Raw genomic sequence first — 27842 nt, 5'->3', positions numbered from 1 at the left:
GAAAGGTACAAAGTATCTGTGTTACTCTTATGAAGCCTAATAAAGGACAATTTTTTTAAAGGACCAATTTTATTTAATTTATTTATAGATCTTCTGAAACATGATTCTCTTCTCAAAAAATTGTTGTCAATTTGGATGACTGTGCTGTAACATTCATAAACAAGTTTTATTTTTGCTATAAGTGCCAAATACATCATTTAGTCTAAATTGTTAAGAGTAGTTTCCTCCTATCAGTAAGTTAAAACACCTGCACATCTCTGTCACCTTTATTAAAACAAATATCCATTAAGTGTCCTGGCCTGACATCTTTGCCCTAGTCACCATGTAACAATAATGATGCACCAAATGCCTGCATACTGTACTGTTAATGAGGCATCGAATATGGTACATATGGTACATATGGTACATGAAGATACTGTACTAATTACCTATGTATATCTTTGTGCAGAGCAGCACTGTACAACATACCTCTAACACTTCTTGCTTACCTGTATGTTACCATTCTTAAAAGTTACTATTTTATGAATAACTATATAAAACAAACCAGCGGTTAGTAAAACAATAATGAACACTGTTTTAACATATAACAGCTAAGCACAACACAACAGATAAATTCCTATGACCACAACCATATGTTTTAATGAGTTGTAGCAGCATCACTTAATGATTGTAGCAGGATACTGGGAATTGCTGAACTATAGCTGCATCTCTGACTTTGTGAGGCCTCAAGCAAGTCATTAAAATGCTGCAATTTGGGCAACGAAAAAAAAATACAAGACCCCAAATTAGTGGATGTTTATGCAGTGGGGTTTTTTTTTTGCTGTTTGCCTTGATCTTTGTGCTTCTCTTGTACTGTGTACACACAAGTCTAATGATCCATCTTTAGTACCTACTTGGCATGCTGTGGGGATTAGTTAATGACTGCACAGCTCTTTGAAGATGTTCAGGCTATTTTATTTTTAATTAATGTTTGCAAGCTACTTTGAGCTTCTCTGATGAAAGGGCTTAAACAAGTACAAAATTTCAGGTGGTTATTAGTCCAACATGCAAGAGAGCAAGACGAGGAAGTAAAATGAGACTGTGGGAGAAAGGAAACAGCTCAATTTATCAGGCACTTGGGATATGTAAGTAAATAATACTGAAATAAAAAAAGTTTAAAAATTATGAGACAAGCATACTGCTCTGAGAAATAGCAGGCTCCCAATGCATGTGATGTCTAGAAGTTTTCCATGGAAATGCTGAGGCACATCTTCAAGGAGTGTCAGTTACTATAGTTTCATAATATAGCTCTGGGAGTTCATTCTAGCTGAGGATTGGTTTTACATGTTGACAACAGATTATTCTCATCTCCTCCCTCCTTGCCCTACATACTCCTGGGACACAGAATTGGTAGGCAAATCCACAGAGTCCTATTTGGAAGAGTTGTGGATTAGATTCGCATTAAAATCAGCAGCAAAACTCTTTGGGCCCAATTTCATTAAAAAAAAAAAAAAGCCCTATGATAGCAGCTAGGTGGTAATATTCAGATTTCACAAGATTTGTAATGATGTGGGTGGCACACAGTTTGATGGGAGTTCTGTTCATTCTGATCTATTGCAAGATAAAGCCCAGGCCTCTCAAATAAGTTTCTGTTTGTAGTGTTCTATTTTCACTCACTCTTGCTTAGTGGCTGATAACAGCTAAAAACCAAAGGAAATTGGGAGCTGCTTTGAAGTCAGCAGGAAATCCCGATATTAAAAAAAAAGCAGCCATTAGGGAGTGAAGTATATCTTTTAATAACAAAATGCGAGTGTTTTGACTTGCATACTCTCAGTCGTCTAACTGGCATAGTGCTGCCACACCTCGATTTATCCAGTGTTTCTGGGGCTTGTCTGAAGGGAGTTCAATTGAGAGAACGTAGTTGGTTGAGTGGCCAGTAGTGGATAAGACACCTCTTCTTGCACTTGTCTTGTATACAGGGCATGAATAGATGTTCCTATGAGGAAATCTGGAACTCTCTCCAGGTTTCAGCCAAATTATGGGCAAAGAATCATAAAGGATTTTTGGAAGTGATTCTCCAATTACCAAGGATTCTCTATCCCATCGTGCACCTTCCAAAAAAAGGCCTCTGACATAAGCCCCATCTTCTGGCATTTTCTCCATCGTGTGCTCCTGTTTCATCACCTAGAATGATTAAACCATTGCTTGTTTTTATTTTTATCTGGAGTATATTAAATCCTATAAGTGACAGTCCGAAATTACTCCTTTAAATAAAATTTCTTTTAATTTGAAAACTCTATTCCTTGCTGCCCCAGAATATGTTTCAAGCTGTTCAAGAAAACCAAAATTCCTCTGCATTTTCTTACCTCAAATTCAAATCCAATATGGTCAATTGGGATGGTGCATTTTCTGGCATAGTTTTGTAAAACACCAGTCAAAAAAGACTGAGTGAAGAAGAATCCTGAGAGCCAAAAGACTGTGGGTGGCCCATTGATGATCCAACTCTGAATATGGAGAGAAAAAACAAATGTAAGAAAAATACCTTCTGTTGCTTCACTGCGCCAATTCACCAGAAAAGGGATGTCTTTTCAGATACACTCAAACAGCACAATGAGAACTAAACCTTGATAGGAACCTCTGGATACTACCACTAGTCCTATATTTTTCAGAGACAACGAATCACAGAGTCAGGTATTTATGATGACAACAAAAATAATCACTCATTCTGAAACAACCAGAACTCAATGCTACTGAGAAAGAAATTTCAGAAAGTAGCATAAGCATATTTTGGTAAGTCTAGATACTAGCCAGCAAAAAAAAAGAAAAATTATTGAATTTGGACACTTTTATCAATATACCCTCTTTTACAGTCTTGTAAACACCGATCTCCTAACATGAAAAAAGGCCAAATTTTCTTACATAGTATCTTCACCAGTCACTGTGAGGGCACTCACTACAGCCAACACATCAGATGCTAGTAGAGGAAATAATTCCAGTACAATGATGCCAGACAAGGAGATCTTGGGCTAGTATCTCTGTTGGATGTTACAAAGGCAGTTGGAAAAACAAGGCAAGGGCAGAATGTCCCTGACACCACTCTAAGCCATTTGGAGTAAAAAGAAGCCCATATGGTACTCTGATCCAGCAAACAGGAAATTCTGCTGCTTATACAAATCTTTCAGACACTTCTTTCTAGCTTTCTCCTCCTCTGACTTATGTGGGGTTCCACTACATCTCAGTACCTCAGCTATTTAAGGTAAATCTGAAATTTTAAGTAATTTGAAGAGAGTGCTAAGAGTGCAAGGGAAATAATGGAAGGGTGAGTAAAGAATAAAATAGCTTGTTCAAAAAGTGTGTGGAAGTGGTGTCACTTTTTATTAAACTTGAAAGATATTTACAGTCACATATATAAAATTTAATAGTGCCTGTTATGCACGGTTCCTAAAGCATTCTCACACCTGGTTCAGTGTCCTTTGAGCAGGGCAGTCCTTAAGGCATCAATGCAAAGTAAAATGCATCTTCTAGAAATAGAAAAATGGAAACTACCAAATGCAGCACTAGATTAGCACCAAAGGATTATACTCCCAACTCACCCTGCTGAGCAATTACCTAGCTAATTCCAATGCTGTTAATGCAGTACATATTTGGTCATGAGTATGTGCAAGTACTTCACAATCTGGAGCTATAAGGGTACTGCTAAGTGAGGACAGGTACTGATACACATTTTACCCATTCAGCTTTCAACTACCGAGTCCTTAGACCTGTCAGTCTCAGTTCAGCATACCTGGAAGAAGGCCAAACGACAGAGGAGATCGGACACATAACTTCCCAGTGGCTTCAGTGATGGATAGGATTTGGCAGCCCACATTGATGGTACTTTTCCCATTAGCATGCTATTGAAAACATCTTCAATTTCAGATGACATCAACACTTGGCCTTTAATGGCTTTGCCTAAATTAATGAGGCTACTCCGAACAACTTCAGTGAGCCTTAAGATTAAAAAAAAAAAAATTGTCATCTCATTATTTACTTCTTACTATCTGGCTAAAGACCTGAGTCCAACTTGAATGAAGGGCCGATCAAAGCTGGTAAATGTCCTGTCAGAAATTCCTTATCTCACCTTTAGTTATCAAAACTCTTACTTAACTTCAGAAAAGCAAACAAAGAAAAAACACACACAGAGAAATGGAAGGTAGTGAAAATTCCCATTCTATACAAGGGAAATCAAGTGACAAGAGCTTTAAAGATTGTAACACTAATTAACATAGTGTGCTGTGAATATCAGGGCCTGGGTATGACTTAAAAAGAATGAAGTAGGCTGCCCTACCTCAACACAACAAACTCAAATCTGATTTAAGTTCATACTCCAAGAATATAGGTATTATTTCTATATTCAGGTAGTCAGCTGCAGCTTTCAAGTCTTTTTAAAAGGTTCATCCAAAGCAGAATCTATCATGTTAAGAACAATGTATTGTAAAAGGCTTATAACTGTTTAAGACTTTTGAGTGGCTAGCACTGATGAACACAAGCATATTTCAGTATTAGCAATGTTACACAAAACAGAGCCATACCTGTTAAATCGAATTAGTTCTTGCCTGAGAACCGTATTCATGGACTCTTCATAAAGTACTGGGTATACCTTCATAATCTCTTTAACATCAAAGCCACATGGTAATTTGGATAGGATGTCCTGCGCCAAATCTTCAACTGTTTCCTGAAATCACAGGTTTGCAGTGAATGAGGAATTTCCCTTTTTTTCACCTATTTTTATTCAATAAATTCCACAACACTAGATTTTTTTGTTTTTTCTGTATATCCACATAGGTATTTTAGTCCATTTTCCTAAAGAAATAATGCTTACATGCTCCTACTCTTTGTGCATCATCCTGTCTGTCTCTGCATGTGCCTGCTTGCTCCTTTTCCCTTCTCAATAATTTTAAATTTGTTAGTAATTTTGGTTTAATTTGTAAAAAGGTTTTAGGCAACTTCTAAGGAAACAGGCAGCAGAGCAGACAAGCATAATCCTACTACTGCCACAATGAAGGAAAAGACAAGGTATGCAGCATGGGGAAAATGATGGAAAGACCATATGAATACCCCAGCCACGAGAGAAGCTTTACTTACAGCATATTAGACATCAGAGGATATGATCACTAGACAACCCCACAGGAAATGAGGCTCAATCAATTCCACTTTTCAAGAATACACTTGTGTATAAAATATAGGATGTCAAATCTGAGGGGCTTGAAAGGTCATTTATCTATGTCTCAAAGGGGCATGGACTTGGCCTGAGTAGCCTGAGCTGCCAGGACAGGATGAAGGAAAGAAATGCCCAGCATCTTCACAACCAGGTCCCATGGAGGGGTAGATAACAGTGAGGTCTGTGTCCAAGAGATTCCATTCTGCAAAACTGCCCCCTTTCTTTGTGCCACACAAGTCACAAACACAGTTACATGTTTGGGACTGTAGAAACTGAAGCAGCCAACAGGAAGCAAAATATCGATCTCAAAAACCAAGCATTCAATGAGTAATAACATAGACTGGAAGTACCATTATAGCACAGACTTCACCAGGAAGATGACTTTTGCCTCTAAGGGACTTATATTGCTTGCCTGAAGGTTGAATGACTTGATATAATTTCCTGACATGCTGGAATCTGTCCCCTAGTGAGAATGGCAGGGATGGTCATACAACCACTGCTGGATGAAATCAGGTCAGTGCATGAACCTCCATCATTGGAATTTGTAGACGGGAATTAAATGTCATACTTTAAAATTGCCTAGAGGTGGATGTGATTCGAGGTGCTTTACCAACTGTGATTGTTAACTGTGCTCTAACTGTAATTCATGACTGAAGTGAAGCACTTCACTGTTATTTTAAAACACGAAATACGAAAGAAACACTCCTATTCAAACTGCACGTTCTACTCAACCAGGTGGCATTGTGTGGTATTAACGTATTTGACTTCAAGGTCATTAGGGTATCTTTCATCTTTAAAGTTTCTTCTATGCCAAATCTGTCTGCTTCTCTACAGGAACATTCACATCTACTCCCAATGCCACAGTCACGTGAAGAGAGGTGTTGGATTACTCAGACCTAGGGCATGACAGGAAAGGGCACCTTTCCAGAGTGCAAGTTGATCTTTCTTCCCCAGTTACCTGAGGGGACTTGCCACCTCCCCCTGCTTCTCTAGGCAAAGTCAGGAGCACTCCACTGAAAAGCTGGTTAGTCTCCTGGTTATCCTTGGTGATGTCTGCATTTTCATGAAGTCCAAACACTTCAGGGTGTGTTGTAATTGGTAAACTTCGTAGGTATTCAATGTAAGACTGTAAAAGAAACATTTAGATACCAGAAATCATTCAATGATATATTAATAAATGATCAGTAAACCCAACTTGGACAGAACCTTCCCATTTACAATCAAACACGTAAGTTCCCAGTTAAATGCATCCAGGAATTGACTTACTCAGTCCACAGAGATAAATATAAAAGTTTTGAATGACTCAAAGACTCACTGAGGAGTTGTTCTTCTCACCCTCATGTAAGTAGCAAGAGAAAGCAAGAGAAAGGAATGTACATAAGAAATATACAAGGAGCGCTGGTAGGAGTCACAGAAGAGCGTAGGATGCCATATGTATCACCCCTATAACTGCAGGCTACACAAATAGGTGGGATTTGAGCACATTTGTTATTTCTATGCAGCTGGTGGAAGGGAAAAAGGGGATTAAATTGAGTATATACCTGCCATTCCACCTCCTCACCCTGATGGCTGCTTTCAAGGCAAAAGTGGTTGCAAGAGGGTGCAGAAGTAAGCTGTAGATTCCTGAAGCCTGACTCCTATTGACTTTCCAGAACTGTACTGGAAACCTGCACAGGGTGGCTCTTTGCATCAATAAACATCAGAATATTGGATGATCACTACATCTCCATTGAGGTGTGTCAGATATTAAGTACCAGATTCATATTTCATACATAAGATATATTCTGGCATGGCTTTGTGATCTTATGGTTTTTATTTTCTATTTGCTGTATTCACCATATCAAAGTACAGTGTAGATAAGGTTTTTCCCAATAACTCAGAGAGAATTTACAGCTGTTATCTTCTCACCTCATATGGACCATGTGGTGGTATGTAGTAGTCATCTCCAGGTGCAAGCATATACTTGTCCTGTTCTATATCCTTGCTATACACTATGGAAAGAAGGGACAGGAGAAGACGCCTGTCTTTATCATCTGTTACTCTACCTCCATAGTTACATTCCCCTGGGAAAGGACAAAGAAAACCAGGATGAAAAATTGAAAGTTAATGAACAAATAAAAATTGTTTTGCAATAATGTATAGCTCCAGTAAGTTGAAGTTCCAAAGCTCCGGATCTTCAAAAGTTTTTAGGCCCTATACTTCAATTGATTCAATGGAAATTAGGCACTTTAACACCTTTGGAACTATAGGCCAAATGTGGACGTCTTGATGATGAAAGGTTTAAGGAACACTATGAGCTGGTCTGAGAAACTGCTACTCATGCCAGAGTAAATAATCTCATGTTTTAAATGACAGCTCTTTTTGCTTGAAATTCTTGTTAGTAAGAATTTTTAGAACTGTCAAAATCTGAACAGTGCTATATAGCTGATCCCCGTCTTGTTCCTTTCATGCAAACTCAACCTGATTATGTATGTATACAGCAGAAAACAAGAGATCACAAATATACAATACCCCTGTGCAGAAGAGGTTGGAGAGATTTAAGTAATGGGCAAGCAATGAGGGGTGGTTTACACTGATATAAGGTACAGAAAACAGCTAAAAGCTCACAGTTATTACTTTAATCCCGACTCCCTAAATTCTTTTTTATAAAGCTAATCATAATATTAGCAAAATCAGGGATGATCTTTATAAGGTTGACAAAGGAGGTCAACTTCAGGTTGACCAAGAAGCAGCTGTCTTTCTGGAGAAAGAGAACTGAATAGCCACAGCAACAAGTTATTTACACAGGTCAACACCTCCTGCTTTAAACTGATGAGTATTATCACATCCTCTGGTAAACTGCCAGTGCTTACTGTGTCAGGATCATATTGATCAGCTAAGGTGAAACAGAGGCCATTGATGTTTTTATTTGATCTATACGAAACAAAGACGAGGAGGTTTGCTGGACCATTAGTAATTCTTCTAGCTATATACAAGCCTATACAGCAATGACATCTGAGGGTTCAGGATCCAACCTGTCTGTATGTGGAAGGCCAAGAAAGTAAACCTGAATGGAATCCACTCCATTTGTCAAGCATTCATCAGTTTATCACTGTACCAGCTGAAAGTGCCTAGCAAATTCAACACATGTTAGAGGGTGTAACGCCCTGTACCTGTTAGATATGTCAGAGCTTCAAATGGGATTTCTTCATATTCATTCAGAAACATCTGGATCTGTTGCATACTGATTCTGAGGTCAGATTCGTTGAACTCATATGGAATATTCCAACCTGTTTGATTCAGAAAAGATATACAGGGCAATGGTGCACTGTACTGATAACCATGCTCAGGAAATGATGGTATTGGTACTATACTGCTACTACAGAGCTGAAGATAACAGCTGCCAGGCAGTACCTAGAAGCAGCCATGGAATTTACCAGGCTTTTTATTGCACAAGGGAGAATATGACTCTATAACAATATTGTATCCTAAGGCACTATTACCATCATTCTGTATAATTAAAACATAAGCACAGGCATTTTGGCATCACACACTCCTGAAAAATTATATTTTACATGAAGTAGAACACAGACCTGCTCAGTCCTTGCAGCTAATCTGTTGCTATCTGGAGATGATGAGAAGAGGAGTTTTAATTAATTGATTAATTTTTAATCAATCTGCCTATCTATTAATGCTGTTTGTATATGACTTTCCGAGTAACAGTACAATAAAAAAAGCCACACAGGGGCATACTCCAGATAAGAGAATCCTTCAGAAAACCTATACCCTTAGTGCAAACAAAAAAATAGGGCTATTGCTGCAACTACCCTTCTTCCCCAGACAGCTGGTCACATTAAGCAGTAGATGTTGCTTTTGAAAATGACCTCTTTGTCACTTACAAAAATTATATTTTTGCTTTAAAGCAATAAATTAGTATCTTCATACTGACAGTCTAGTGTTTGTTTAAATAGCTGCCTATTAAAATAGGCAGTGGCTTTCAGTCAAAATATAACATTTCATAACAGTAACCTGTTATGACAAAGACAGACTCCGTCGGAATGGAAGGCTGAGAACTTCATGTACACCAGTGGAGAGTGTAAACTTTATATAGTTATAAAAATGGAATCTATAATTCCATACATTTCTACACTTTATGTAGAAATTCTACAGTTTTCTAAATATTTCAGGATTATAGAAAAACCTGAAGCACAAGTCTTACTGATACATATCTTTTCATTGCTGTGTTATGAACAATACACTGCAGCTACATAAATTTGTTTCACACCAAGTAAACATATGCACTAGCTTTGATAAAACGAAGTATACACATAAATAACAAAAGCAGAATTGAAGACAACACATCTTTAATGATGAAAATTTAAAACTGAACTGGATTTGATGGTTAGTTAGTAAGAACTACAGTAATAAATTAATAATTTAGTAAGCTATAATTTAATGTAACTACTGTGTAATATATTTACTTGGAAAACTAGTACTTTCTAGTCCTCGCCCAGGGTAATACTTTTAGTAGCTTCAAGAGTAGCTTTGCCTGAATAAGAATCCCTGCAAATAACAGCTTTTAAACTTTATTATGTTCTGTGCAATACAGGTTGCACTCTTGTAATATTGCTAACAACAATACTGCCTTTTTACAGAGAGGCTCCAATAATGCATTTCAAAACTACAAATCTTTTTGAAACAACCCGCAAAATAATCTAAACCTTACCGAGTGGGCCAAAGTTTCTCCTTTCCTGCACAATAGCATGAAAAAAGCAAAGGCCAAACAGCAGTTTTTGCCACATTTCTGGCTTTTGGCAACTGCTAAAGAACACAGGGTCGGAGATAGGGTCATTGAGGTATGATCGAAGAAGGTTTGCTCTAACTCCTTTTGGAGGCTCATTTGTCATTTTGATGCCATTCTGGAGGATACTAACAGGAAACTTTTCTGATGGATAACTAGTTAACCACAACCTGAAAAGAATTTTGAAAAGCACATTATCAAAAAATCATCAATATTGACAAATCCTCAATATTGATCTGCAGAAGACTAAGTTTTATTACTTGCTTAACTATAATGGTAACATCTAAATTTGTTCTAAAATGCAGGCATAAAGTAGATTATATTGGACAGGCAGAAAAGATGACATCCTAATTAGGTATCTTTAATCACTGCACATAAACAATATGAATGTTATACTTAGTTGTTCACACAAAAGAAGTTTCATTTCTTTTTATTAGTGTCTTCAGCAAACAAGAAATACTCCCATTAAGAAGTGCAAAATATTAAAACTCCTACCTGAATTTATCATTGGTATTCTCAGGCACTATAACTTCCTCACAGATTTTTTCCAAAGCAGGCATCCAGCTAGTTGCAAGATGGCAGTTTTGTAACACTACCCAGGTTCCATCAGTAATAGCCTGATAAATCATTTTTGCTGCTATTGGGCCCTGGCCCTGTCCGAGCGAAATAGTTTGAATGCTTGCGCCTCCCATGCCAACATCATCAGCAAATTTTAGCAAACCTATGATGGCAAGTTTCACACATGCAAACAAAGACAAAGTCTATTAGAAAGTAGATCTATGTTATATTCATCATTGTTATAATGTAAAAAAGTAATTAAAGGGGCAAGAGTCAACAAATATTTTACTCAATTGAAAAAAAAAAAACACCTCAACAACCCAGATGTAGTATCAAATGCTGTATCAGTCACTGTGTGTGAGGCATACGCTAAAATTTAGGTGTATAAAGTAATACTAAAAGAAAAAAGAAAAAAACCACCACCAACAAACCAAACAAAAACCCCTAGCCAGGTTAAATGCCTGTCCTCTCCTTTAGCCCTGAGTGCTCAGTTCCAGCCTGCATTACAGCTCTCTACTCTCCCTGTTGCATGGGTACAATTGTTTATGGAGGTTGACCTGTAAATTGGATCTTTAGATCTGGTTAAAAATAACCCTCCAGCTTTGCCATCAAAACCAGTACCTCCTGGAAATACATCGTTATGGTATGGCTCCATATTACAATTCTTTTGGCAGAACACCAGGTTTAAAAATAATCTGTGTGGTTATTTTTTAAAGCACATTCAACAGATGTGTTTTTAAGTGTGGTCATGGACACCATTTAATTAGTAACTGAGAGGGAGGAAACTTTCTGGAAGAGCGGTTGTAACAAAGACTGAGACAAATCCCAAACACCCACTGAAAGAATTGTAATGCAAGCATAAATTATAAGGTGGTCTGGATGTTACAAGCTGTTAGATACCTAAATTGCTGCTCAGAAACCTAGACATTTCATCACCACTACATCCATTCCACTCTCTAGCAATTTTACTATCATTGTATATTTATGGGCAGATGCAAATTTTTGATGTTCCATCATTGCTGTATTGTACTTTAAAGACACCTTAAAGATCAAATGAAGGGGCCTACACTATTATCCATTTAGTCACACTCAGTGACATTTAACCAGATAAAAAAAGACTTTTTAATACAAATCTCACCTGCCATGGGATCAACACCTGGTGATAATACAAAAATCAAAGGGGCACAACAATTTGAATCACTGTAACTTCTTCCAAGATCAAAAGTAGTTGGTTCAATGAATGTTCTTCCCATATTTTCCACAATGAACTCCTGCACTGCCGGAATAATTTTGTCAGGTCTCAAACATCTGAGAATAACCATGCGATCTAACGCCATCAGTGTGCTCCACGCATCTGGGAAGGCTTCTTCATGGGGTCTTACAGAATCATATATTAGTTTCCACTTTGAAAAATTCTCTCTTACGTGTTCCATTAGCCCGTGGAGGTTTGTCAGACTAGATGCACGTACGAGCTCAGCCCATGATTTGTCGGATAGCCAGTCTGGAGCTGGATTGGGGTGAGGATTATCAAGAGCAACACCTCCTGTCAGTAGGAAATGCCAAACCTCATCATCTATTTGGCCTTTTCCCTTCATAATGCCTACTGTCAGAAGGAAGGAGAATAACAGCTTATCCTTTTCAAACAGTGAACGACAGACATTATTATAGATGCTTATTGTGAAATGCTCAGTTATATTTTTAATTCTCTCTTCTACATCTTCACTCTTTTTGCTTTTAGCAATAGATTGAACATACAAGTTAATGAACCAAATCAATGAATACTGGTACATAGGTTCAATGTTTGCCAGATCAGAGATGCAGAAGAAGACAACAGCTGAATGAATAGCAACTGGCTTATACCCCATTCGAGTAGAATCTATTTGCATCTCAGTTGCAGAGGCAATTTTTTGCTTTTCAGAGATTTCTTCAGATAACTCTTTGGATGAAGACAAAATATTAATTGCTGTTTCATCTTCTAAGATGTTTCCTTCTGAATTGGAAAGGATCTCCAGGATTTTATCTTCTATTTCCTTTAGTTGTTTCTTGTTGGCTGCACTTTCTATAATCAGTTTATTTTTCTTTTCTTCTAGCTCAGGCTTTTCCTCTGCAGCTACAATTCCAAGAAGTTGGTCCTGAAGACCCAAAGGTGTAATCATGAAGTTGAGTAGACAAACTTTCACAGCCACTTCAGGAAGATAATGAGGATTTCTTAAGCGGGTTGTTATGTAAAATCTGAAATCTCTTGAATATTCAATTATATTTTCCCCTAATTTCATGTATTCTACTCCTTGTTGTTTGAATGTTAGCTTTAATAAAATGGGTTCTATGAAAGCATCTAGTTCTTCACCAATATTTTCTAGCAAGACTGGTGTTCCAAGCTGAATAGCATTTTCTAATGTCCTCACATAATGCGTGTCAGATAATTTGATAACTGACAGCCTGTTAGCTTTCTCCATATTTTTTACCCACTTGTTAGCTTGCCTTTGAGGATCTATCATTAAAGCCCATCTTCTTGAGTTAGAAACAATTATGCCATTGTCAATGGAAAAAGAATCAACTGGCAATCCAGCAATCTGCCACGCACGGATTTTGACTGGATCCCCTAATGTATTACTTAAGCTAAAATCACTGGAGCACGGTATGTTCTTTTCATTGCACAGGACCTGCCATTGCTTTTGACATTTTAGGCGGTAATCTACCGTAAAGGCTCCCAAATAAGCCACAGTTCCTGATGATAACAACACATCTCCTATGAGGTCTATGTACCGGATTCCTAATAATCGTGCAGCTTCTGTCCACCTATCTTTCTCTCCACCAAGACCACTAATTAACTGTTCAGCTCTCACAAGCTTTTGTGAACAGAGTTCAATATTATTTTCTAATTCTCTCTTCCGGTCAATCATGTTGTCAAACTCATCATTCAAAGCTTGGAGGCGATCAACTACCTCCTTAAGTTCTGCTTGTTTTGTTTTTAGCTTCTGCATTTGAACACCCAGTAATCCTTCTGCAGCTCTCAAACGTTCGCGCTTTGGGGCAACCACTTTTGCAACACGGTCATATACCTCCATGGCTCGCACCCACTTGCATAGTCCTTCACAGGCAGATGAGACATTTTTTATGACAGCTGGCTGAAAATCTGGATGATCAATAAACCTCTCTCTAATTCTCTTCATTATAGCAGGAGGAATATTATCCTTGTCATACATCTTTAGGCTCTCAAGGAATTTCAGATCTCCAAGAATTTTTCTAGATGGCCCCCAGTAGTCTTCTATCATTTTACCTATATTGCAAATAATACTAAAATCAGGCTTAAAACATGCATGTTCAAACTCAAAAAATACTTGAAACATATTATGAAGAATCAACTTCAATGATTTTGCAACAGAATTTTACTGTGCAACCACTGTTAACTAGTTTGGGAAAGTCATTACCTAAAGAAATTCAGACAGGAACTTCAGCATCACTAACCTATGTCATATTTATTAATTACATATTAATTCTAAAGCAACCAAGCAAAATAAGGAAAACAAATTACTATACAGTCTTTCTTAGCATAGTTTATTAGATAAATCAGTAACTATGTGAAAACATTCCTTCCTAATCTAGGTAAGACAGTTTTGAATGAAAGACATTTATAGAATTCTTATTTTCAATTACGAAGGGTTGAACTGTGGGAGCATTAGGTAGAAGAAAAGTGAAAGAAAAAGGTCTCTTTCCTTTCCTACCTCGCAAATCCTGTGCAATCCCACAATAACAACATAACCCACACAGAAAGAGCTTGTTAGAGTAATCACCTATGGCAGGGGTATAGCTAGAATTCTGTTTCCCAGTATAACTGATAGAGTTTGGTAGCAGGGATTAGAGGGGAAAGTACAGGTGAATGGTGCACAGCACATCTCCAGCTCCCACAGTTCCTCAAGGCAATGCAAATCTCAAGACTGGGTCAAAGTAAGTTGAAGAGATGACTTTGTGCTGGTGACTGGGATCATATTTACAAAGCTTGTACGACAGTGTCAAGCAAGTGCAATACGTAACGATGGCAAAAGCAGCTTTTAGCTATTCAGTGTAGTTATAAGTCATTGCCAGCAAAATGCACCTTTAGTGCACATGGCTGCAGTCGTGCCAGAAGCACTTCACTAGTACAACACAGCAGTACCCCAAGCATTCCTAGGGCAGGGATAACAAATACCGCATCATTACCAGTGCCACTTGGATCAGGCTTTCTCTCTGGTTTAATTCCTTTCATGACACAGATACTCTCCATAATGAGCTTAACAGGACCAGGTGGATTCTGCATGGATTTCACAAGAGAGATGTCTGAAGGATTCAGGGTATCAAGAGCTGCAAGTGCTGCCTCCAAAGCTGGCATAGCCTCAGCAAGGTCGCCTTCACATTCATCCTGTTAAGACATTGGGCAGAAGCCTGTAAACCTTCATACAATACCAGGTCTGCAGCCTGATCACCCCACTCCAGCACAGCCTCAGAGAACCTTCTCTGCTTATAAGTACCTAATAAAAAGACTCTTCACTTTCACAAAACACAATGTTTGTGTTTCTTGGAGAGAAAACTACTTTCACAATTTGTCTGCGCAGTTTAAAGAGGGAAGGTTTGTAGAGAAATTAGTAATTTCCATAAGCTGAACCGATAGCTGAACAAGCCAGGCAAGCTTTCAAGATCAAAGTCTCTCTGGTCTGACAAGGAGAATTAAAATACAGGTTAGATACAGTTGTTCTTAGTTAAATCTTACAATGCTGATCAGGTAAAAATACATACTGTGTAGCTTAAATTCTTTACTATGTACTCAGATCTCAGTAATTATCTTATCTATCACTGACATTTCCAACTAGTCCCAAAAAGAAAAAAAGAAAAAAAAAAAAAAGAAGAGGAATCCTGTAGCTTCCCACAGGAAATTCTGTGCTACAGACTGGCTATGGCAATATCTCTTAGGTTATGCCTAATAGGGCTCCATGCAGCGCTATGCCAAATTACCTCAGCTAACTCTAAACGAACTGTCTTTGGGCCTGGAAACAGTATAACCTCATTACTCAATCTGTTGAGAAGGAGAATATATTAGTACAGAAATAAGAGCTATACAGCTTTTGGGATGTGAACTAGAAAGGGAAGCTATGCAGTACTGTGAGATACAGTCATACTCCAAGCAGCCAAAATTTATCTTGTTTATATTAGGAACATCTCATTCATCATCTCTTGCAACTTTGTTACTTTAAGAGCTTGGATCATACCATTTAACACATCATCACAACTCCCATTTACTTGGAAAGACTTGGAACCCCAGGCTCAAGCCCTTGTACACTACCTTAATAGCTTTAGCAAGAGCTGCTGCTTCATTAGCCTCTTTTTCATCTGCTGACACTAGTTCCTTCTTTGCATCTACTTCAGTTGTTTCCTTTTCAATCTGGATCATCATTTTGTCTGTTTCTGCAGAAGTTCGAATCAGTTCAGGCTGAAGGGCAGTCAGTTCTTTCTGCATCTCTGCAACCTGATGAACGTAACAGGAAATCAAGAAGAAATTTGTGTAAACATTGCATGCATTTCACATCTTGATGTCTTAGGAAGAAAGATCAGAAGACATTATATTAATACAATCTAAACAGGGACATTTCATGTAAATAATTATTAAAATAGTTCTCTAGCCTGTTTTTACTAAGAGCTGTTTTATTTAACTGAATAGATTTTTCAAAAGGATTTTTTTATCATCCATGCAATACACTTGCTTTTTTATGATCCACGTCATTTCAATAATGAGAAATAAACTGATTAATTGTATTTTTTCCTCACAGTCAGTTTCAGTTTATGGAACCCCAAATAATCCTTTATTGCACAGGTGGAAAACAAAATGCAAAAGAAATTTGGAAAGGAACACAGCATTAGTGACAGCAACAGCTGCAAACTGGATGATGTTCTTCATCCAGCAAGTATCTGGAAGCCCCTTTACTTTGCATCTTGGAAAGATCAATCCCTGGAAAACATCGGTTGAAAAAGGGGGTTATTTACCTGGAACCTGATCAACTTCCTACTGGGAATCTACTCAGGAATTAGTGTTTATTATTGTCTTACAATATTCGTCAACTTCTCCCCTATTTTGAAAAATGTAATAGGTACTAGGATGCTGAGGCATCAATTCTCCATATAAGGTTTTGAGAAAATAATGAAATTTGTAAGGTTTATTCCTTCAACATCTAATGAGCACCATAAATTGCATTTAGCTTTCTATTAAGTACTATAATCCAAACTTACATACCGCAATTTCTTAAGATGACTAAGCAGTAATCTAAATTTTCCTGCTGGCTTTCTGTAGAAAATTATCAATAGCATCATGAATATAGTGAAGAGGGAATTTAGTAAGTTTTATTTTTATAAGTTTTCATCAGCTTATACAGACCCCATACTAAAGTATGCATATGGCACATATTCCGTGTTTTCATCTGAAACTCACTTGTGAAGATGCAAAGTCAAGTTTTTGAAGTCCCATAAGATAACGAGTTCTCATCATGTCAACTTCTTGCCTTTTGCTATTCAGCAGAGTCTTAAAAGTAAGAATCAATTCTAGGTATGAAGTTGGTGTCACGTAGTTGTGTCTTCGCAGTGTAGTATAATAGCTGATGGAGAGCTCTCTCACACTTTCTTGGAAATATTTGCACATTGACACAACCCTAGAGAAAATTTTTCCACATTACTATGAAAATACAATCTGTCTTTATGTTAATTATGAGGAAATTACTCTAAGCTTATAAAATTATATTAGTGTTAGTGAAGGCAGAATTGTATTTTCCCCATCATATGAAATATTTTAGACTCCTTTTGAAGAGTGGCCTGATTTTCAGAAACATCAGATATGTATATCTAGGTATCTTTGACTTGCACTGAAATCCCAGAGTTGGCTTAGCTTTGTCCATTTATAAGGACAGTTCCCTGATCAAGTACATTGGGGGCTTGAGGGCGGGGGGGAACGAACATTTGCTTCATATGTTTCTTGACACATAAACTCATACTCTTTTCTAATGTCATCTTCGAGTTCAACATCCTCTAAAAACTTGTTAGCAACCATTTCCAAAGCATCTGTAGGCCAGGTTTGGAACCAATCAATGGTGCAGCAGTTTATCAGTGAAGGGAACATCCGTAATCTACTCCGAAATGCATCTCCAATAGGACTCATGGCTGGGGAAAAAAAAAAAAAAAAAAAAAAAATCACGATTGTTATCTAAGTTTGTTTGCAGTTAGGAAGCAGAAAAAACTAAGCCTAACAAAAAACATTCTAAGAAATAACACACTGTATACAGACCTAAGACAATATGCAAATTTTTCTTCACCCTTTCAATAAAGAAATTGTACATAGCAAGGGGAGTGGCTTCAATTTTCCTGTTCTCTATCCTTGCTGCGCCTTGCATTTTCTCAACAATTTCAGCTTTCTCATCTGTTGCAAAGATATTAGGCACATCACCGATATTTAAAAGCATGTTGATATCTTCTACAAATGCTTCGTCCTTTATTTGATTATCACAGAACAAAAAGGACACATTCTTGTTACCAACACCTGCTTTCAGCATGACTCGTTTAACATCTTCTTTCCATTCATTGATTCCATAGGACTTCGTAATTTCAATTTGAAAGAGGTCAAAGGTATTCATGTAGGTGGCTAGCTTGGTAGCACTTTGTCGACCACTCCCACCAACCCCCACTAACAACAGATGTCCATTATCCTGTTTCAATACCCTGCATATCCTTGAGATATGCTCAATAGCAAACTTGAACATGACTAAGGACATTGGTGCTTTGCTGATATTGTTGTATTCCTCAAGGTAGTATTCCATCACGGTTGTCAGTTGCTTCAAGTCTGTGATTTCATCATACACTTTTACATTACTGTCCGGCTTCAAATAGTCTCCAAAGAACAGGCTGCGAATGTTATCATCAGAGATTTTTCCAGTAGGTGAGAGATGACTCAGTACCTAGAGATAAGACAAGAAACAACAGATAATTCAAACTATTAGAGAATTATTTTCCTTAAAGTCATAATCATTCTTATCTACATGGTAATAATACTGTGGGAAGCACTGTTTTCCAACTATTCTATTAGTTTGGAAAAAAAACCCCACAAAAACACACCTAAATGGGGAATATGCTGTAGGGTGATGTGCAAGTTTCCACATACGCATACTTCACAGAGAGATTTTGCTGTCAAATATAGCACAAGTTCCCAAAAGGCTTCTCAGAAAAGTACCCACTACTCCCATTGGCTCATCCAAATATTAACTTAAGCAAAAGCACAGATAAATATTGTGCAAGACATTTATTCCAGATAGTCCTCTGTACCAACACAGAATCCTTTTGAAGTTATGAATCATTCTGATATGAAGTAATTTGTATTAACTTGGCTAAGAATATGTATAATACTCAATACTGAATAGAAGATGATCCATACTTTTTAAATGCACTGATCAAAATAATTCAAAATGTGTCCAATACTAATGTAATCTCAATGTCTAAGTATTTCTAAAAATCCATCAGTCTCATCCTTGGTCCCAGCACATTACCCGAAAATACCTTATTAAAGCTCTGCTTGAAGCTATTCGATGTTGTCTCTTGTACCATCTGAAAGAATACCTTCCTGTCCTCCTCATCAACTAAGCGATCACAGAAAACTCGGTAAACCTCATGAATCCAAAGTCTGATCAGTTTATCTCCATCCTGAAAATGTAAATACAAGAAAACAGGTAAATATAGCTCAGGCAGGATTTGTTTAAAAACAAAAGGATAGAAATGTCCATCTGGACCCTGCTATATCTTGTACTAAACTCAGTGGGAATCTTTCAATTCCAAGCCATTCAGCACACGGCTCAGCATCTGCTAACTTAACTGGCTTCCTCACCTAGTTACCATCTTGTCCTTCCTGCCAATACAAACTGGGACTCTTATGTCAAAGCATTTTTCTCTACTGTATCAAATCTCCCCACCCTTCCAACATAAAGTAAAGAATAAATCTTTCAAAGATATGGCTCATGTGCTCTAACCCAAGCCCTGCCCAAAACTGTTGCTGGCTAAGACTTCCCCTGAATAGCTTGTAGCTGTTTTGTTCTGTTTCTGCACCAAAAACATTCCCTCAACAGAAATAAAATTTTTAATACTCCTTTAACCTGACATTTTACTGAAAATGGATGAAAAAAGTAGAAGGGTGAAAGTCATATACATCTATCAGTATTCATTTGTAGTTTGTGACAACAGGCAAACTCAGGGCTAAATTATTCAGTCTTGTTCACTGATGATCTTGCCATTTTTAAAAGAGCAAGCCAAAGAGCATGCCAAGTCTTTTCCCATGTTTGTTTCTTTTGTATATTTAGTTTGCAAGTTCAAGAGAAGGGACTGTCTGACTTGATGTACAGGCCTTAACACATAGGTCTTGGACCTCTGGGCCCAACTGTAATACATGTAAAGAATATTAACAAAAATGACAGCTGTCTCCTTCACAGACAGACAGAAAATATATAGCAAGGTATTCAGGGACTATCCTGATTTTAAACCTTGTAAATCTATTGAAATCATAGGTCATGTATTTTCAGATGTTTACTTACTGATATTATAAAAATAATTTACTTCTTCCATTGCTGTTTCTTACAGCAACATAATTAAACTACAACTTACTTGCAAATGAGTGTGTGGACAGAGCAGCACTCCTTTAATAACCCTGGAAAAATCCCGTAGATTAAAGACATAGTGGGATTTTGAAGGAGATGGGAGAAAATTATCAACTGCCATTTTATACATCACCATTGTTGCTTGGACCATCATCTTACCCAGCCTTAAGAAGGAAAAGAGATACAATTTCAGTATTTGCAGATAAATCACAGCACAAAAGATGACAAAGGTGTTACAGGAAATACATCACATTACCTTAGAAACACAGGCTCAAAGCCTTTGCTGAAATGCCAATCAGCAACTGCAGTAAAAATCTTGGTTAATATGTCGTCATCAAAAGAATGGATAGATACAATATTCAAGTGCCGTGTGAAGCGTCCTGTAATACACACAAAAAGATACAGAAAGATTTAGGAATGTCCAAACATTGTTCCACCTTTCAGCTAGCATATTCTAGGATTGACTGTCACTCAAACGACAACATTTGAATCCGGCTCCAGCTCCATGATTTTGTTTCTGGCAAATTTCTGCCCCAGCAGTGATGCAAAAGAAATATAAACTGGTTTATATTTTATATCAGTATTTCACTTAGAATAACTGTTTTTAATATGAAAAACATGAATCTCCATTACAAGGCCACTGTTACCCAAATTTAAGTTTCAGCTCACATTAGCCCTGTTGATTGTGATATGACATGGTAAAACTTTACAAAAATCAAGTATCTTCTTATCGGCTCTCATCTAAAAAAATTCAGTCTATACACTAATAAATTTTACAAATTTAGCTGTATCAGAATAGTTATTTTAATAGACCCTCCTCAGAGTACATACAGTTATACCTGTATTAGAGTGTTTATATGAAGCAAAGTAGCATAAAGTGCCTTATAACAGTGCAGCTATAGCTACATTAGGGCTTTTATTGACATAACTTTTTCATTAGAAAATATAACCTCCCTTATGGTAATATGACAGGAGTCATGGACTTGCAGGCAACATGCTTGTAAGTAAATGCAGCCTATCTTAGCAGCAGGAAATACGATTTCAGAAGAGAATTGCCAGAAAGGCTTCGCAAGAAGATGTATTCCCTCCCTTTTCCAAAGAATAGAAAATGGAAAAAGTGTCCAATTGTCTAATTTTAGAATTATTTTAATCATTCATAGTTTAATCAACATTAAAAACATTGTTTCTAATGTTGATTAAACTCCCCCTGGAAAAGGTACAGATTTGACCTTGAGCATACAGACTTCTATTTGGAATGACCCAGCCAGTGAATGTATCTGTAGGTTTACAAGTAATAGATACATGTAGAATTTGTAATCAGCAAAACTGAACCTGCCTCTTAACTTCAGTCAATTAGCTAACTACTTGCCAGAGTAATATATTTCCTACCTGTAATATCATTCCTGCCTCCCCCAGGTAGACCCATAGCTGAAACAAGCAGCACATCTACAATACTAATCTTGGACGTATCTTTCTTGTCATACCAGTGACCATGATCAATCCATTGTCTGAGAAGCTCAATAGGTGGCTGGGCTCCATACACTTCCTTTGCAGGCATGTTTAGGTCATCTATGGAGAACATACACATTGAATAAAAAACCCTTAACATTTAGGAATTATAGTTTTCTTTCAAAGCTAAGAAGAAAAAAATAACTGCAGAGATAGGAAAAGGTTGTGTCTCGTTATTCTTGCTTCCCATTAAACTAACCAGAATCAAATTACATCATACTTCATAGGCATACTTAGAGGTGATGGTTTAACTTAGTGTGGTTGGTGATTTTGTTTTATTCTATTTCGTGTCACACTGCAACACTATGAACTGTTCTGAAGACAACCACCACTTAAACAGTTAGAAACGTTTCAGCAGGGGGCAGTGCTAATCCTTCTTTGGATGCCTGGAAAAAGAGCACTGAGGCAATCCAAAATTACTAGTCTCAGTGAATCTCTTCCTTTGCCTAAAGCCAGAATTAAAATTATATAAAAACCCGGGAAAAAAAACCTGTCTTACCCACAAATATTATAGCTTTTTTCCCCGAAGGAGGTCCAAATAATCCTTTTCTTCTTCTGTCCAGTTTGGACATAATAATATCCTGGGTTTGGTTAGCAGAGGTTCTTGCAGAGAAGTTGATGAGGCTTGGGATATATTTTTGCTTTGGAAGTTGTAGTAGAAAATTGTTTATTATAGCTGATTTTCCAGTGCCAGTGGGACCCACAAAAAGCAAAGGGACATTATGCTCCACATATGTTTTAAGAAAAAACATTTGTCTGGCAGTTTCCATTGTTGGAATGATCAGCTCAGATACCTGTTACACAGGAAAGTAAAATAGCACATGAAAATCAAAAGTCTAATACCTTAATCAACATGAGTATTTGCAAGCAACTACAGGAAGTCTGTAGCACAAATGCATGTTTTAAAAATTCTTTTCTTTGAAAACCTAGATAGGTAGATACTGGTCCTGGTAGATAGGACCAGTAGAAGGTAGAAGGTAGACCTGGTAGAAGGTCCTGGTAGATAGTATGGCCCCCACTTCTTGTTTAGTGTTTATACAGTAAATAGCACAACTAGTATTATCTAGATTATGGTTCATAGACACTATATAAAGCCTGAAAGGAGAACTGCAGAGTTAAGTATGGCTTAATTCTGTTCCCCTACTGTGCAAAGGGAAAGGATCAGTGCTATGGAAATTCTTTTCTCTTCCTCATCTTCCACTTATCATTAGCAGCTGTGCACTAGATATCAAGAAAAGATTTTACACAGCATAATGAAATGTAATCTTACATTTCTCATGTACTTAATAGACAAGACAGTTGCAACTACAATGGAATGAAAAGCTGAACAAACATCACTTAAGTTATCTTGAAATTTAACCTGCAGAATAGGTACTTTTTGCAGATGTCTGCTGTGCTATACTTCCCTTGAGTTCACAGCTGCCATTCAAAATGTGAGTGCCCCTATTTGGAAATGGAGGGGATCCAGGACTCTCAGTACTGCTCTCCATATCCCAAAGAAGTAGTAAGTCTCTTTGCTTGCTTTCTCTGATTAACTCATACTGTAATATCATGATATCATCCACAGAAAACAAAAATGAAGGAATGGAAATTCAGGCTTTGGCTTTTTCCTACCATGATTTCCCCAACATCAGATGCTATTACAGAGAAAAAAGCAGAACCAAAAATTTTAACCACCAGCCAACCTCAGGGCTCCATGTTCACCTGCAGTGCTGAACTTTCAATATTGCTGGTACCAGAATTAAGACATAAGCATGAAAAAGGAGCCTACAGAGATTAATGAAGTGTTGAAGATGAAACATTAAACAGCCTAATATAGTAGAATCAGAGCTAGCTAAGGTAGTTGATTTATACCTCTAAATCATTTAGAAAATAATTATTTGACTATAATGAAAGATATCAATGTGAACCTTAGCCCCTGGGGATATAACTTGCTCTTCTTTTGTGATGTACTCTGTCCACGTGTTCCACTGCCCACTGCCATGCTTGTAAAAATAGAAGTCATAAACATTCCCTGTTAATTGAAAAACACAACATAGGAAAACCCACTGATTAAAGAATAAAAATAAATTTCAGTCATTTTTGTGTGAGACATCCAATACTGTGAGATAATGAAGGCTTTTTAGTACACAAGATACCCTCCCCGCCCCCTCCTCCCCCCACCATTATCACCACCAAATTATTTTAGGTCAGATTCAGCTACATTGTTTGAGTACAACATGAGGCATATGCTACTCCTGGTTAAAAGAGCCAGGAAAGAGCACTCAACTGTGCAGCCCGAGGCTTGGCAGATGGTGGCTCTGCTGCAGACTTAACCTCTGCCAGGCACTCTATTCTCCCTTAAAGTGCCGAGTTTTCTTGTTGCTTTATAAAAGGCCAGGCAAGTACAGTTATGAAGAAGCACCTTTTTCTGGGAAGATATTGTTTCTGGTAAGCTTCACACTTTTAGGGCGTGGGTTTTCATAATTCATTCCCATTAGCAAGTTGCGGTAAAACAAATCAAATTTCTTTCTGCTGTCTGCGTCGATGATCCCACCAACTGTCCAAACCAAAGCAAAAAGGAAAAGCCCCTGCAGCCACAAGATGATATGCTGACTAGACATGCTTTCCTTCTCCTCTTCCTCAGATTGCTTTATTTCATCTAAAACACATATTTTGAATTTTAGTTAAATGTCAGTAATAACCATAAATCCCCATTCAAAATGCATTTTTGCAAAAGTATTCTGAGACAAACTTAGAGCATTTTCTTCGGTGGAACAAAGCCAATCTACAGAGTGAGGATCTTGGCTGTGTAAAATACTGTTTACAAATAAAAATAAATGAGAGGAAAAAATATTTACAAGGGTCCTAATTCTTTTCTTCAGATGCTAGCAAACAGCAAATGAAACATATGGAATACACTCACGTTCAGTTTTGTAATGACACCTGTGTCCAAATGTGAAAGCTCTGTATGCTAGTCAAAGAACTATTATCAATACTTCAGCAAGGACTTTTGTGTTGTATGATCTCAACAGTAAGGAATTCCTTTGGTATTTCCTTGCATCTGATAACCTGCATCTTGTCATGGGACACAGCAGGAAAAAAAAGAAAAATTGAAATAAAAAGAATAAGGCTTAGGGTACTTACCAAGCAGACAAGTATAGAGTTTCATCAAGCTGTAACTCAGATGAATAGAGGATGTTTGTACAATGGCTTTGCAATGAAGGTCAATAAACTCTAAACAGGGCTGAACTAGCCACATAAACATGTCATTGACCTACCAGGAGAAAAGGAAATGGCTTTAAAACAATGCAGGAGTTGCCACATTTCCCACTGCCCCTCAATTCTCTCTCAATAAAACATAAGGTGTCAGAAATTCTCCAAGTTGGCAGAGGGAGGATGAGGAAAGGACCTGTGTGAGGCAGCACTTTAGCAATCACAAAGTCACACCATCATTATCTGATGGTGAAAACAAGTTGCTTCTACCACAGAGAAGTTTTCAGCAGGAATTTTGTTACCCAGTTACTAATCCAGACAGCAGAGCAGTAGCTCAGCCTAGGGAGACTGCTGCTTTGCTTAGGCACAATAAAATTATTCCAACAGAAACAAAGATAAGGGCTTCATCCTCCCTGAAAAAGGACAGGGCCCTACTGAGGGCCCAGCACAGATACTGTACCACAGCATAAATTCCAGAAAGCTGGAACTTACTGGTACCTACAGGAGTGCCACAGCATGCAGGTAGATAACGACCATGGCTGGTGGTATCTGCTCCATGAACTCAAGCAGGAAACAGGAGAGGAATCATGACCTAGCCTTTTCGCAGGGACTAGTACTCAAGAAGACACACTAAAGGGTCAAGCTATCTGCTGGTTAAGGAGTAATTATTTTGCTTTGATGAACTAAGAAAACTGTCAATAAAGAGCTCTTCTAGTCTTGGTACTTCTTTTGAATTTGGTCCCAATTTCCTTCAAAAACTCAAAGGGGGTCTTGTCAAATCACGAAATCAAAGTTTTCTCCAGCTCCGATCCTACTGTGGACAGATCTTACTCTGATTCTTTTACTAGATTTTAATGCCCAGTAAAAGGGGATTTTAATTTTTATAAGATTAAAAGCTGATTCCCACCAACACCTACTTCTATTTGCATCTACACTGAAGATATACTACACCACACAACACAAAGAGCTCTCATTCAATGCAAGTAATCCAGTACACGAAAGACTATTTAGCAAGAATTCAGGAGGTGACTAAGGCTTGGAAGATCAAGCTATTAATGATAATAATATTATTATAAGCATTTCTCAAGCTAAACGCTAGATGTCTTAGACAGAAGAAGGATGAGTTCAAAACATTTTGAGTCTTCCAGTTTTTCCCACATTGCATTTCTAATACTCATGGTATCTCCAGCTCTCAGGCACTTTCCTTGCACCAACATTTGACATTCATCACTACAAAATAATTTACAACAGCCTCTAGGAGATCTGGGACCCTCTAAATCATGAAAGTACTTCAAAAAGTTTTGATTCCGCATACCTCCCTTCAAGTGGGCAAACTGTGATCACCTTAAAGTTAATATTCTAAATTAGACCTATGTAAAAAATTAAGTCTCGCACCAGCTCTCTGTGTTCTTCCTGCAGGTTTGGAGGCAGTGTTTTCATGTAGGAATCCTTCAGTGGCTTCCAACCTAACTGTTGTGGGTCCATATAGATCATACCACACCTGGGAAGAACAAACAACTGTGGTACAGGAATAGGTGTGCAAGCTGGGACAGTTCAAGTTTGAATGCTTTCACATTACCTGCTGACAGTTGCTGGAGATGCCTCCTCTAAGTCTGCTGGCTCAAAGATTAAACTCATTTTTGAATTCATCTGAATTATTTCACCACTCATTAAACATAGCTAGAAGAAGAGCATCATGTAAACATGATCTAGTCATGTCAGTGCTGATCATCCAGTCAAAGCAATGCCTGTCATAAAATCACTGAACATTCTATTTAGTGTCACTCGTCATTCACTCATTCATATTCTCACAACACATACTTTCTGACATTGTCTCAACTTTTCTACATGTTACTGTAATGGCTTGCAGAGACACAGAGAACAATGCTCTGTCTTTAAATAACTCTGCAAGGAAAAGCAGTTATGACCTGCAGCTTTTTTAAAATTTTTTCACTAAGTAATTTAAGCAAGTTCAGTTTTCAGTTACAGAACTGAGTTTATGTATATTTCAGTTTCCTAAAAGGGTCAATAAAAAAGCCTCAGTGAGCAACTTCATTTCAATAAAGTAGGAGCAATACAAGGCTTCTAGGGAGAAGTAACAGCTAATACCATCTACTAAACTCACTCATATAATTGGGGAAAAAACCAATGCTTTTAAGCACATCAGCCTTTCCTGAGTTTCACACCTCCTTTAACTAACATGGTAACAATCTTGCTACTCCTAAAATAAAGTATGTATATTCAAGGATGAGGTTACTGGCAAAAAATAGGCTACCTTTTTATTATCATCCAGCACAGTGTTCATGTTCTCTATCCAAACCGCATCCACTGGGCCATCAAAAATAATCCACTTCCGATCATCTGTGGTAGAAGATGCTTGTTCCCTGAAGGCATTTGCAAGAACTCCATCTGTCCACTCATGGCTTACAGGATCAAAACTGCCATACAGCTGTCCCATAGTAATTGCTTTGGGATTAATAACTTTGTATTCAACAGGAAATTCATCCATGGATTTTGCTGTGTAAAAAGACAAATAGATGACCTCGAGAATTTGATAGGTTAGTTTCATTCAACAACTGAAGTCCAGAACAAGAAGATTCCTGAGGATCCTACTTTAGCTGCCCAAGGCAAAAAAACCCCCAGACATTTGGCAACTAGGCAGCAGTAAATAAGAAATTCCATTACTTGTACAAGGAAAGTACAAAGTCCTATGTGCAAAAGCACATGAAAAAAAGACAAAGCAGAGCAGAGTAGATTTTGTATGTTTATGGGAGCTACTTACAATCTCCCTATCAGAGCTAGTCTTTTCAAGAGTATTATGCACAAATACAATGCTTAACAAAATTCGTAAAACCATAAACACATTAGTATGTTTTACTAGTCCAGTAAATGCAGACAAAAATACTTCCAGACAACTATACCACACAAAAATAGTTCAATGAATAGAAACTTTCCAGTTGAGAAAGCA

General features: G+C 37.6%; 2 protein-coding genes across 2 annotated transcripts in view; one reads left to right on the top strand and one right to left on the bottom strand.

Annotated features, from left to right (window-relative positions):
• LYRM1 (LYR motif containing 1) overlaps nucleotides 1-12733 on the top strand; it is a 28490-nt gene extending 15757 nt beyond the window's left edge. Inside the window, exon 5 of the mRNA XM_075514756.1 lies at nucleotides 12608-12733. The gene's annotated coding sequence lies outside the window, so the exon portion shown is untranslated. The remainder of the gene's footprint in view (nucleotides 1-12607) is intronic.
• Nucleotides 1726-27842, bottom strand: part of DNAH3 (dynein axonemal heavy chain 3) — a 63956-nt gene continuing 37839 nt past the window's right edge. Inside the window, exons 36-61 of the mRNA XM_075514741.1 lie at nucleotides 27150-27391; nucleotides 26454-26554; nucleotides 26270-26375; nucleotides 24806-24935; nucleotides 24084-24320; nucleotides 23590-23693; nucleotides 22179-22473; nucleotides 21560-21739; nucleotides 20427-20550; nucleotides 20178-20334; nucleotides 19083-19226; nucleotides 17821-18487; nucleotides 17531-17696; nucleotides 16975-17191; nucleotides 15835-16017; nucleotides 14718-14916; nucleotides 11656-13797; nucleotides 10455-10680; nucleotides 9885-10129; nucleotides 8332-8448; nucleotides 7088-7242; nucleotides 6138-6305; nucleotides 4551-4693; nucleotides 3764-3968; nucleotides 2346-2483; nucleotides 1726-2163 (exon numbers count right to left, since the gene is read on the bottom strand). Of these exons, the coding sequence (XP_075370856.1) occupies nucleotides 1810-2163; nucleotides 2346-2483; nucleotides 3764-3968; nucleotides 4551-4693; nucleotides 6138-6305; nucleotides 7088-7242; nucleotides 8332-8448; nucleotides 9885-10129; nucleotides 10455-10680; nucleotides 11656-13797; nucleotides 14718-14916; nucleotides 15835-16017; nucleotides 16975-17191; nucleotides 17531-17696; nucleotides 17821-18487; nucleotides 19083-19226; nucleotides 20178-20334; nucleotides 20427-20550; nucleotides 21560-21739; nucleotides 22179-22473; nucleotides 23590-23693; nucleotides 24084-24320; nucleotides 24806-24935; nucleotides 26270-26375; nucleotides 26454-26554; nucleotides 27150-27391 (7145 nt within the window). The 3' untranslated portion in view covers nucleotides 1726-1809. The remainder of the gene's footprint in view (nucleotides 2164-2345; nucleotides 2484-3763; nucleotides 3969-4550; nucleotides 4694-6137; nucleotides 6306-7087; nucleotides 7243-8331; nucleotides 8449-9884; nucleotides 10130-10454; nucleotides 10681-11655; nucleotides 13798-14717; nucleotides 14917-15834; nucleotides 16018-16974; nucleotides 17192-17530; nucleotides 17697-17820; nucleotides 18488-19082; nucleotides 19227-20177; nucleotides 20335-20426; nucleotides 20551-21559; nucleotides 21740-22178; nucleotides 22474-23589; nucleotides 23694-24083; nucleotides 24321-24805; nucleotides 24936-26269; nucleotides 26376-26453; nucleotides 26555-27149; nucleotides 27392-27842) is intronic.

Source organism: Mycteria americana, chromosome 12 (genome assembly GCF_035582795.1).
Source record: "Mycteria americana isolate JAX WOST 10 ecotype Jacksonville Zoo and Gardens chromosome 12, USCA_MyAme_1.0, whole genome shotgun sequence".
Classification (NCBI taxonomy): domain Eukaryota; kingdom Metazoa; phylum Chordata; class Aves; order Ciconiiformes; family Ciconiidae; genus Mycteria; species Mycteria americana.
This window is presented reverse-complemented; position numbering and strand designations above follow the sequence as displayed.